Source organism: Dryas octopetala, chromosome 9, assembly GCF_963921425.1.
Source record: "Dryas octopetala chromosome 9, drDryOcto1.1, whole genome shotgun sequence".
NCBI classification, from domain to species: Eukaryota; Viridiplantae; Streptophyta; class Magnoliopsida; order Rosales; family Rosaceae; genus Dryas; species Dryas octopetala.
Window position 1 is genome coordinate 5,243,153 of NC_141374.1, and position 12,280 is coordinate 5,255,432.

At 36.5% G+C, this 12,280-nt stretch overlaps 1 protein-coding gene across 1 annotated transcript; it reads left to right on the forward strand.

The window, feature by feature from the left end:
* Positions 1–5,918: 5,918 nt before the first annotated feature.
* Positions 5,919–11,752, forward strand: LOC147273367 (uncharacterized). The gene is made up of 5 exons (XM_086228572.1): positions 5,919–6,156; positions 8,058–8,145; positions 8,249–8,418; positions 9,287–9,385; positions 11,086–11,752. The coding sequence occupies exons 1-5, from the start codon at positions 6,069–6,071 to the stop codon at positions 11,538–11,540; spliced, it is 900 nt and encodes a 299-aa protein (XP_086084698.1). The 5' UTR covers positions 5,919–6,068; the 3' UTR covers positions 11,541–11,752.
* Positions 11,753–12,280: the final 528 nt, after the last annotated feature.

Here is a 12,280-nt window from a genome sequence, read left to right on the forward strand (position 1 = left end):
TTCCTTGGCTTTCAAATTTTGACAATTTTTTTTCCGCTTGAGGGAAAAGTGAATAGTTGATTATTGACATTCAATTTAGGCCTCTGAAGGAAATAGAACTGTAAGAGTAGTTATTTTGGTTAATTTGACCCTTCTTGTTTCCTACTAGTGTACGTATGTCATTTCCTAGACATTATAATGTAAATAGTGAAGTCTTTTGGCCAAAGTAAATTAAAAAAAAAACTTCTTAAATATGGTAGAACATTTTCTTTCATCCTACTTGAAAATATATTCATCATGTCATTGTACCCTAGCTAACATATGTAAAACAGGTGAGAACTTACAAAAATAAATGGAAAATGGTCTGCCAGAACGTTAAAGCTCATTTTTGTAACAATATGTTCATGCCGGTAATAGTATCAGTTATGAAGGCTAAGGCATGCTACTTCTAATATAGTCCATTTGATTTGCATTAAAATTTCTTAAAGACACCCTTATTCTGTTCATTTATCAGGACAATGAGAACAATAGTGACAGCGAGAACAAAGGTGACTCCTGACAGGACTGCCCCCGGATTTCACCCTGAAACTCGGAGGGGTCCTGCGGGATCCAAATTCAAGGAAAATTCTACCGAAAGTTTGGCATAACCTCTTCTGAAAATGGACTAACCCAAAATTTATAAAAACTGTAAGAACACTTCTAAAATCAACAACCGTCTCTACCACAACCAAAAAGGGTCTCAGACCCAACAATTACAAAGAAAACAATCTTAAAATTTAAGTGTGGTTATCAGAGCCACTATTCTGTTACAATGAATTTTTACAAAATTAAAGTGGTGCCTATAGGGTCCGAGTAAGGAAATGGACGTTAATGTCTTGATGTGATTGGCTCAACCTCCACCAAAGCTACTACCTGGGGGGAAAAATTTAGACAAAAATAGGGAAATTGTGAGATAACTCAATGAGTGGACAGATTTATGGAAACGAAAACAAAGGTAAACTTTCTGTTCAGAAATCCTTCACAACCACGCTTAGCTCTAAGACCTCACATTACTCTTTAAAATCCCCCAGTTTTAAAACCATCTTACTATCCTTAAGAAAGTCACAAAGTTTATTTAAACTTAAGAAATTAAATAAAACAATATATAATTTCTCAAGATAACAACCTTCTAAAATAAAATAACCATAAACATCGTAACAGCAACCTTGATTAAACTCAAAAGAATTCCTTACTTAAATTCATATTTAATAACTTTTGAAGATAACCATTTAATTACCACCATGCTTATACCCTGAAAAACCTGGTCATACACCTGTACGGAATTCCTGCATCGCACAGGCAGGCAATGTCTTGGCCATACACACGCGAGGAGTAAGATCCATACACGTGTAGGCAATCCTAGTCGTACGTGCACGCAGAGCGGCCCCCAAAGGGCGAAGCATCCCGGCACACGGCCCAAAGCCTAAATGTGTACCGTGATGGGTCTCAAAGACCTATTAAATCTGATAACCTGGAGGATACTATAAAGGTGGTTTGAAAACCATCGTTCATAACAAGGGGTAGACAATAACCGTTCCAACCCGACCACATTGGGTTAGATTGGGTTGGTTTCTATCCCACATTTTAGAGGCCCGAAATTTGGGCCGGCTCGAAAGTTCCTTAGCCTGGGCTTGGGCCATCTCCTTGAAGCCCACGACCCGCCCAAAGCCCGGCCTGATTAAGCCCGCCCGAAGCCCAGTCCAAAGCCCGTTTACACACAAATATATCTTTAATAAAAAAAATATATATAAGATTTTGACTATGTTTTTATTCGAACATGAGACCTTACAGAACTAGCTTCAACTCTCAACCAACTAAGCTGACTAGTTTATTTGTCTAGTTTGTGAATCATAACATATTTAATAGGTTTTTTGTTTGTTTACTCTAATAAATTAAGTTTTATATAATTAATATAATGTATTAATAATTTAATATATAAGGAATCTCAAGTTTTGTATTAAATATTTAAATGGATTATTTGGGGTTTGGATTGTTTTAAAAGTATTATTTGGGGTTTGGTTTGGGGTTTAGAGTTTTTATTACATATGTTTTATAAACATATAATGCAATTGTATTTTCAATGATCTGAACCGTTCATTTTTTAGTTCTCCACTCAAATATCGTCACTGCAAAAAAATAGCTCAATCGGAGATGTAGAAGTTAGGTACCGGTGGTCCAACTTATGAACGATCGTGGTTTTTCTAATGATAATCGAACAGGTAAATGAATTCCGATTTGGCCGATTTTTTGTATGGATGATCTTTGACTATGAACATAGAAAATTAACGGCTCAAATTGTTGAAATTACGTTGTGGTCTTCACAATTATGGAAACGACAAGGTTTCAACGGGAAAATTATTAAAATTATACTTTTCAAGTGTATTTATATGTAGAAGCTCACATCTCAATCGTGTTTTTAACGATCCGAACCGTTCATGTTTTAGTTTCCAACTCAAAGATAATCCATGCAAAAAATTAGCTCAATCAGAGATGTAAAAGTGAGATAACGGTAGTCGAATTAATGAACGATCGTGGTTTAATAACTTTAATTATAGTTGTATTATAAAATTTGTATATACACATGTATATTTATGTTTTATTATAGTTGTAATATTGTATATAATTTTAAAAATTTATTATTTATGGTATTACACTAACACAGGCTCCTTCTGTTGAGGTATACCTCAACTTATTTATGTTGAGGTATACCCTGTTGGGGCCCACACGAGCCGTTTTGTGTCGATCCGAACCGTTCAATTTTTACATCTCCATAGATAGATCATCCTTGCAAAAAATTAGCCAAATCGGAAATCATTTGTCTATCTAACTTTGATCAAAAAAATGGACGAACCAAGTATTTTCGATGAAACCGTCCATTTGTTTTATCAAAGTTAGATAGGCAAATGATTTCCGATTTGGCTAATTTTTTGCAAGGATGATCTATTAATGAAGATGATCCTTGCGAACGGTTCGGATCGATACAAAATGACTCATGTGGGCCCCAACAAGGTCATACCTCAACATAAATAAGTTGAGATATACCTCAACAGAATGAGCCTGTACACTAACATAATAGTATTATATAATAACTTTATAAACATATTAATAATTTATTGAAGTAAACAAACGAAAGAGCTATTAAATATGTTATGATTCACAAACTAAACAAATAAACTAGTCAGCTCAGTTGGTTGAGAGTTGAAACTTGTTACATGAGGTCTCATGTTCAAATCACAACATAGCCAAAATCCTATATTTTTTTATTGAAGATATATATGTGTAAATAGGCTTTGGGCTCATTATGGGCCACCCGTTCGGGCCTAGCCCAGCCCGGCCCTCCAAGCCCGCAAGCCCCAAGCCCGATGGGCGGGCCTTGGGCTTATGTATTAAGGCCCAAGCCCAGCTCGGCCAGGCCCAAAAGCCCTATTGGGCTCCTTTAATTCAAGCCCAAGCCCGGCCCAAACCCGAAAGATTTGCCCGGCCCGGCCCATTGCCAACCCCTAAACCTACCTACCGGACCTTAAATGGGTTGGTCTACGGGTTGATCTTTCAAATACCCGTCCCAACCCGACCCGACCCGACATCTTTCTGTTTCACAGCAAAAACATTTCCATTTTGGTCCAAATGTGATTCAAACACAGGAACAATTTATTTACTACATAGAGCAACACCCACCACGCCACCAGTTTCTTATGTTCATTTGTTTACAAGAATATTATTTATTATATCCCAAGTTCCCAACAAGACCAATCAATTAATTTACTTTACACCTAACACTCTTTAATTAATTAATTTTACTAACAGAAATTAAATATTCCATTAGAAGTTTTTACATTAATATATTTTTTATTTTTTATTCCATAAGCATATCACATGTTTTTACACTATTATTTATATATCTTGTACACCCTTACCCTAATATCATTTGATATAAGAACTCTTTCCAATTAATTAATTGTTCAAAATTTATAATTTATATATGGTTCAAGTTCATTTTTGCCCATGAACTATAAGGCTTATTTCAAATGGCTCCATCTTACCCTTCCCTTCCCCGGCAGTGCACCCAGCTCCTCCCTCCCCCGCCACCTTGCCCTTCCATCCCCCACCACCCAGCCCCTCCAGAAACCGCGACCCCCGAACCCAAATCCTCCGTAAAGTCGAGCTCACGCCAAGGTCCGACCTGCTTTCCTCAGCCAGTCAACCATCGTACATTTCATACTCGGTTTCCCCTACCACCTAGCTCTATCCACCCTGCCAACCCAGCCCCTCCTTCCCTCGCCCCCCCCCCCCCCCACCACTCCACCTCCCCCCGCCCACCTTACACCACCCCCCTCACAGCAAGGGCATACTACCATGTGTCAAAATTATCTTCACAAGAAGAACTTTCTTGCAACAGAGATTGTGCCACTTGGCATCTTAAGCCAAGGGCACACTACCATATGTCAAAATTATCACATATAACAGTGTGTCATTGATTTAAGATGTCACCGTGGCACGATCAGATGGCAGAGAAGTTTTTCTCCATCTCCACGCATGCATGCAGAAAATTAGAAGCACTAGACTCATGCCACGTGTATTAGTAAAAAAAGAAGGGAGACTTCCATTTAGGTTCTTTAATTTTACAATTTACTGACTAAATCCTTATGACTTTTAAAATTCTAATTCAAATCTAATAATATTATAACCATTCAATGTTAGATAATATTGGTCCATTATTTTTTATTTTTTTCGCACATACCACGCGTCGAGCAGTCGGCAGTCATTTTCAAGTGTTCAGTAGTGTATTTTTACTTTTTTGTCAAGTTCTGGTTTATTGGCTTTATATTAGGTTTTAACTCTAAGATTTTGAGCTTAGCCTTCACAAACCTCATTTCATACTCTAGGGGAAGGTATGATGTTAATCCGTACTCTATATATTCAAAAAATAATAAAATAATGACATATTTCTTTGACAAGATAATGATCAAAGAAATTTATTTAGAAAAAATAAGGGCTTTATTTGAAAAAAAAAATAAAAAAAATTATAAGGTTTTTTTTTTTTAAATAAGAAATGATAGAAAGATTAAGGTATAAATTCAATTTAGACACATAACTATATAAGCTATTTCAACGGAGTCCATGAACTTTAAAATATTTCAAATATACACCCGATCTATTATCTAAATTGAAAAATGAATTTCTGTCCATTGATTCGTTGAGAGATCAGTTAAATGACAGCTTGGCTTTTGCTAACCGGGATTACTTGGTGATGTGACGCTATCTCAGCAAACATTTCCCGCCAAATGAGCAACACAGACCCACAATTTAATAATAATAGAGAGAGAGATAGAGAGAGTTTGTGGGCTCGTGTCAGGGGTTAGGTGAACATGTGTCGCTCATTTCCCGCCAAATGAGCAACACGGGTCCACTTAACCCCTGACATGGGTCCACAAACTCATTATCTCTTTCTCGCTCGTTGAACACAAGTGAAGGATTTATATTCGAATTTGGGAGAAAACGTGATGTTTTTGGGAGACTAAATGGTCAGAAGAGCGTTCGAAGAGCGAGAAAGAGGTGATGAGTGTGTGAGCTCGTGTCAAGTGGACATGTGTTGCTCATTTGGAGGAAAATGTATGCTGAGTTAGTGCCACGTCGCCAATTAATCCCCATTAACAAAAGCCAAGTTGACATTTAACTGATCTCTCAATAAATTGATGGACGAAATTTTATTTTTCAATTTATATAATAAATCAGGTGTATATTTGAAATATTTGAAAGTTCGTGGATCCCGTTGAAATAACATATATAGTTATGTGCCTAAATTGAATTTATGTCAAAGATTAAACTGTAATTTTACCAAAAAATAAAGATGAGACTATGAGAGTCATGCCCCTGATGTGACGAACATATACAAAACCGAAGAACAGTATCTGCTTGACACGCATATCTTTTGACTGCAATCTCTCTCTCTTTCACACAAAGCCAGGCTCCGCGGAAAACACCCCAAACTCACACTCATAGCCAAATCCAAATCCAAATCCGAAACCAAAACCAAAGGTAAATCCGAAGCCATGTACCCCGTAGGATCAGGATCCGGCCAGGAACCGGCGAAGCTCCGACGGGAAGTGCGCGATGAGGACGAGCAGATCCGTACTCTTGGTATGCTTTTGATTTTTGTTAATTTTAGGGTTTGTGAGGAAGATTATCTGGAATTTGCTTGGGCGGGAGTTCAGATCTGTTTTTAGGGTTCCATACTTTGCGACGTATTTTGAGGAAACAAGGTGTTAGTTTTTTTAGTTTCTATTTTACTTTTGGTTATGTAGTAGGTTTTCCTTCGTGTGGTACATTATCGTTATTGATTTGAAATATATTTTTTTTAAGATAAAATTTTTAATTTTTGAGTTCGTTGCTCCATTTTTTATCCTTGAAATTCAATTGCTACTAAATAATTTTTTTCCCTCGAGTCTTTCAAGCAGGTGGCATGGGTTTGCTATCCTAACAAATTAACCTATAATTGAATTGTATTGTTTGTAGAAAAATGTTTTATGACTTTGTGCTGTTTCTGTATGCAGTATTTGAATGATATCGAGAATAGAAAAGTAAAAGGCCCTTACTCAAATGTGCCATCATTTACTTAGCGTGTGAGTCAGTATGTCTAGCTTACTTAATATATATAGGTAGTGATTCTCACCCTCCTTTTTTCTCCTCATGCACTCCTTCCCTTGTTTTTATCCATTGATTCTCCTTCTTTTATTCAATACTAAGGCTAGAAAAAAGAGGGAGGAGTGCATGAGGAGAAAAAGGGAGTGAGAAAATCGCCACACTTCATATATATATATATATAGATATTCTTTCTAGCTACCCATTGTGCTGCGAATTAGTTGCCCGAGAATTTGTGTAATTGGCTCAATCTTTTATAACTCTGTACATGTTGTGTAGCTAGAAAAAATCAGCTGTTCCTGCTATATGGGCTTTGAGATGCTCCTGCATCCCCGACACCACTACTTGAGTCCCTTAACTTAGGTTTTCATAGAGGTTATATGTTTCTTATAGGTTAATTAAGAGGCATAATAATTGATGGCTAATGTCTCAGAGGAAATACTGCGCCATATTTTTTTGGATTTATTCGGTTTTTGAAGATAACTACTATAGGTAGCCAATTAACTCATTTTGGTTTGTGCATGATGATGCATAGCCGACAGAGAATAATATAAAGTAACTATTTGTTGATGGGATCATAGATCTCATTGCATCTGCAGCTTCTCTATTTATATGTGTCATCAAAGGCTCATTCTTGCTCCTAACCTGTATTTGATTGTAATTGTATGAGTCAACTAGTTATGTTTCCTAGTTTGATTATGTTATGTAGTCTAGTTTGATTAGGTTTCCTATCCCTAGTTTTAATTATATGTGTCATTAAAAGTGTTGTTAATTTTTATAGTTTTTATTTTACTTTTGGTTATGTAGTACGTTTTCCTTCGTGTGGTACAAAATCGTTATTGATTTGAAAATAGTTTTTTTTTTTTTTTTAAGATAAAATTTTAATTTTTGAGTTCGTTGCTCCATTTGGTTAATTGAGTGTAACTCTCAACATCTCTCTTAGTTTGGGGAATATACATTCTATCCTTGAAATTCAATTGCTACTAAATAATTTTTCCCTCGAGTATTTCAAGCAGGTGGCATGGGTTTGCTATCCTAACAAATTAACCTATAATTGAATTGTATTGTGGGCCTTACTTAAATGTGCCATCATTTACTCAGCGTGTGAGTCAGTATGTCTAGCTCACTTTTCACCCTCCTTTTTTCTCCTGGATCATGCACTCCTTCCCTTGTTTTTAGCCATTGATTCTCCTTTCTTTCATTCAATCGGTCAATCCTAAGGCTAGAAAAAAGAGGGAGGAGTGCATGAGGAGAAAAATGGAGTGAGAAAATCGCTACGCTTCATATATATATATATATATATTCTGAAATTTGCATGTTCCAAGTCAGGGATCATCTAAAATTTGCTAAATTGTTTAGGGCTGCAAGCAACCCATTTTAACTTTTTGTTTCCTTTCCAGGTTTTACCCAGCTGCCAGAAGATGTTCTTGTTCACATATTCAGCGTCTTGGATATGCAATCTTTAGTCTCTGTTGGACTTGTCTGTCGGTAATCTGCTCTTCCCTTCAAATTCAATTTTGTTGTGATCCTAGTAAACTGCATTTAGTCTGTCCGTATTTACCTCTAATGCTTCTTGCTTGTTTTGATGAAGGTTGTGGAATTTAGTGGCAAGCGAAAACCATCTGTGGCAGACGCAATACACTAATCTCTTTGGGATTTGTTCTAATGATTTGGAGATTAAGGGGCTGCAAATTAGTAGAGTGGTTGAAGATGAAGGGAATACACTCTTTTGGAGAGAAGCCTTCAAAAGAGCCTACATAGGTATTTTAACTATGTAGGAATACACGCAAATTTCATATATATATAATATATATATATATATATATATTCTTTCTAGCTACCCATTGTGCTGCGAATTAGTTGCCCGAGAATTTGTGTAATTGGCTCAATCTTTTATAACTCTGTACATGTTGTGTAGCAAGAAAAAATCTGCTGTTCCTGACTTCATGCATGCTATATGGGCTTTGAGATGCTCCTGCATCCCCGACACCACTACTTGAGTCCCTTAATTTAGGTTTTCATAGAGGTTAATTATATGTTTCTTATAGGTTAATTAAGTGGCATAATAATTGATGGCTAATGTCTCAAAGGAAATACTGTGCCATATTTTTTTGGATTTATTCTGTTTTTGAAGATAACTACTTCTCCAGCTAGCCAATTAACTCATTTTGGTTTGTGCATGATGATGCATAGCCGACAGAGATAATATAAAGTAACTATTTGTTGATGGCACGCGCGCATCATAGATCTCATTGCATCTGCAGCTTCTCTATTTATATGTGTCATCAAAGGCTCATTCTTGTTCCTTACCTGTATTTGATTGTAATTGTATGAGTCAGTTTGTTATGTTTCCTAGTTTGATTATGTTATCTAGTCTAGTTTGATTAGGTTTCCTATCCCTAGTTTGCTTATATATGTTTCCTATCCCTAGTTTGCTTATGTTTCCTAGTCGTAGTTGGCTTATGTTTCCTAGTTTGATTATTGTTCATTATGTTCTTTATAAATACCTCGAAGATGGAGAAGAATAAACATCTAAAAATTTACTCTGTACTGATTTTTTTTGTTTTTGTCGTCATCATCATCACCCATTCTTTTTATTTGTATTTAACATTAATGGAACTGCAAACAGGTAGCAAGGCAGGAAAACCAAAGGTTTCTGGAGACCGTGCACACATGATCAACTCCTATTTGTCTCTGAAGGAGGTGATTGCTCTGATGGACGATCTAGGTATGCTTTTAATTTTTGTTTTACAGTTTGTGAGGAAGATTATCTTGAATTTGCTTGGGCTCCTCCATGTGTTTTTAGGAAGAAAAAAAATGCTGTTTTTGTTTACTTTGGGAGAATTTAATTTCATACATAAGTTTTGGGAGCTGCTATTGGCACTCCCCAAAAGTTATCCTGCACTCCTTCTCTTTTTTAATTTAATTTCACCATTTTAAATTCCAAAACTGTCTTTCCCTCACAGATCTCAACTCCTCTTCTCTCTCTCTCTCTCTCTCTCTCTCTCTCTCTCTCTCTCTCTCTCTCTCTCTCTCTCACGTTTCTATGCTGAGAGGCCCTTGTCAAACAAGAAAAGCCCACCAGCTACAAACCATGAAGTGGTCTTGTATTGTAGCCTGAAATTGAACAAGGTCTCAAGGTGAGGCTCGCAAAAGGTTTTTTTTCTTCAACTGGCCAGTTCCTGAAGATTTGACCAAAGACGAGTCAGGCACAAAAATATATCACCGGAAACTAAAATTTGTGATGGCCATGAAAGTCTCTTTTGTGCCATTAATAATTTAATATATACTCTTAACCCAAAAAGAAAATATTTTTTTTTCTTTCAGGTGGGCTTTTTTGTAGAAAAATAAAATATTTTCAAACAACAAAAAACCCAGAACAAATCTTTCCTGCAACGTAAATACAAAGAGAAAATGAGGGAAGAAAGTGGGTACCAGAGATTGGGCTTGATTCAAGAGCACAAGAATATTCTAATTTAGGAATAAATATTTGTGGATGTGTGATTAAAAAAGTGAGTAATCTTGAAAGTCCGAATTTTGGGGGAGATGGTGCAATTCACCATGGAAACGTGAGAGAGAGAGAAAGAGTGAGTTGAGATCTGTTGTGAAGGAAGAGTAGTTTTTGGAATTTAAAATGGTAAAATTAAATTAAAATAATTGAAAAAAGAGGAGTGCAAGATTACATTTGGGGAGTGCCAATAGCAGCTCCCTAAATTTTTTGTGTATATAAAATTCTCTTTTTATATTGATAATATTTACTTTTGCTTTTATGTAGTAGAATTCGTTCATGTAGCACAATATCGGAATTTTGTTTGATTTGAAAATAGTAGTTTTTAAGAAATATATAAAGATTGAGTTTGTTGCTCCATTTGGGTTTTTTTGGTCTGACATTTGGTTAATTGAGGGCAATTCTCAACGAAATTTTGGTCATTGTTGTAAGTTTCTCTCTTCTTTTGTGTATACATGTACTATCCTTGAAATTCAATTGCTACTAAATAATTTTTTCCCTGGAGTATTTCAAGTAGGTGGCATGGCTGCTTTCCTATCCTAACAAATTAAGCTATAATTGAATTGTATTGTTTGTAAAAATTGTTAATAACTTTACCATTACTAAGCTTGAACTTGAGGTAATGCTTTTTCCTGTTTGTGAGAGAATAAAGAGGAAAAGGGCCTTTATTTAAATGTGCGAGATGGCTTACTTAAATTAGTGTGTGAGTCGGTGTGTCTAGCTCACATAATATTCTTCTTGCTTACCCATTGTGTTGGGATTTTGTGGTCTGAGTAGTTGTGTAATTGGCTTATTGATTTATAACCCTAAACATGTATTCAAGTTTTGTAGCAAGACAAATGTCATCTCTGCTTACAATATGGGTCTTGAGATCTTTTTTCTTCTTCTTTGTATCTAACAATGGAACCCCAAATAAACAGAAGAAAAAAAAGAACAAAAGGCTGTTGAACACTCTCTGAATGAACTCCAACTCGAAGGAGAAGAAGAAGAAGAAGAAGAAGAAGATGGTTTTGAGCTTTGTGGAATTTGTTCTAAGGAAAATGACCACTGGACTTTTGAGTGCCCGTGGCTGGATTTGGTCCCAAATGGCGCAACTGTTGGCTCTGGCTACGGAGTAGTTTGTAGGGATTGTGGTCAGGTGGGTGGCCACCCTGGTACGAACTGGACAGGACGTGCTGTTACCACCTTGTGTTGCATTTGTGAGAATATTGGTCACTGGACCCAAGACTGCCCGAAGTGGGACCCTGCAAAGTATCAACCTCCAAGGGTGGAGGTGCTAATGCATGAGGAAGAGTACGTGGGACCCCGCAAAGTATCAACTGCCAAGTGTGGAGGTGTAATGCATTTCGAAGAGTTAGAGGAGTTCTATGATTAAGAGTCTGTCCTTTAGTTTGTAATTCACAAATGCATTTGCAGGTTTTCATTGTCTTTTGAGTCGTCTGAGGTTTTCTCTGTCACAATGTTCAATGTAGGTGTCATCATGAGTTGTCTTTCAGAATTCTCAAGTGCATTATATTACATAACTATTTAAGGACATGTGCAGTTGTGTATCTTATGGAGAATGAAATTAAATATTTAAGACTCAAATCTCAAATTAAATGTGTATATGCTGATGCTTAAACCGCGCTTGCACGCTTATCCTTAATTTCATGTCAGCTGCCTTAACATTGCTTATTGTTGTAAACTATTGTAAATAGTATATGTGTGTCTGTCCCCTTAGTCCACCACGTGGCTGTGTGAACAAACAGATATCCTCCCGTGGCTATACGAGGGGGCTTAGTCCGGCCCGGCCCTCAAAGCCCGTAAGTCTTGAGCCCGACGGGTGGGCCTCAGACTTGTGTATCAAAGCCCAGGTTCAGTCCGGACCGGCCTGAAAGCCCTATTAGGCTCTTTTGATTTAAGTCTGAGCTCGAAAGATTAGGGCCGGGCCAGCCCGACTTGGCCCATTGCCGACCTCTACTCTAGAGGAAGGTATCAGGTTAACCCGTATTCTATATATTCAAAAAATAAAAAAATAATAATATATTTCTTTAATAAGATAATGATCAAAGAATTTTATTTTAAAAAAATAAAGGCTTATGTGAAAAAAAAAATTATAAGGTTTTTTTTTTTAAA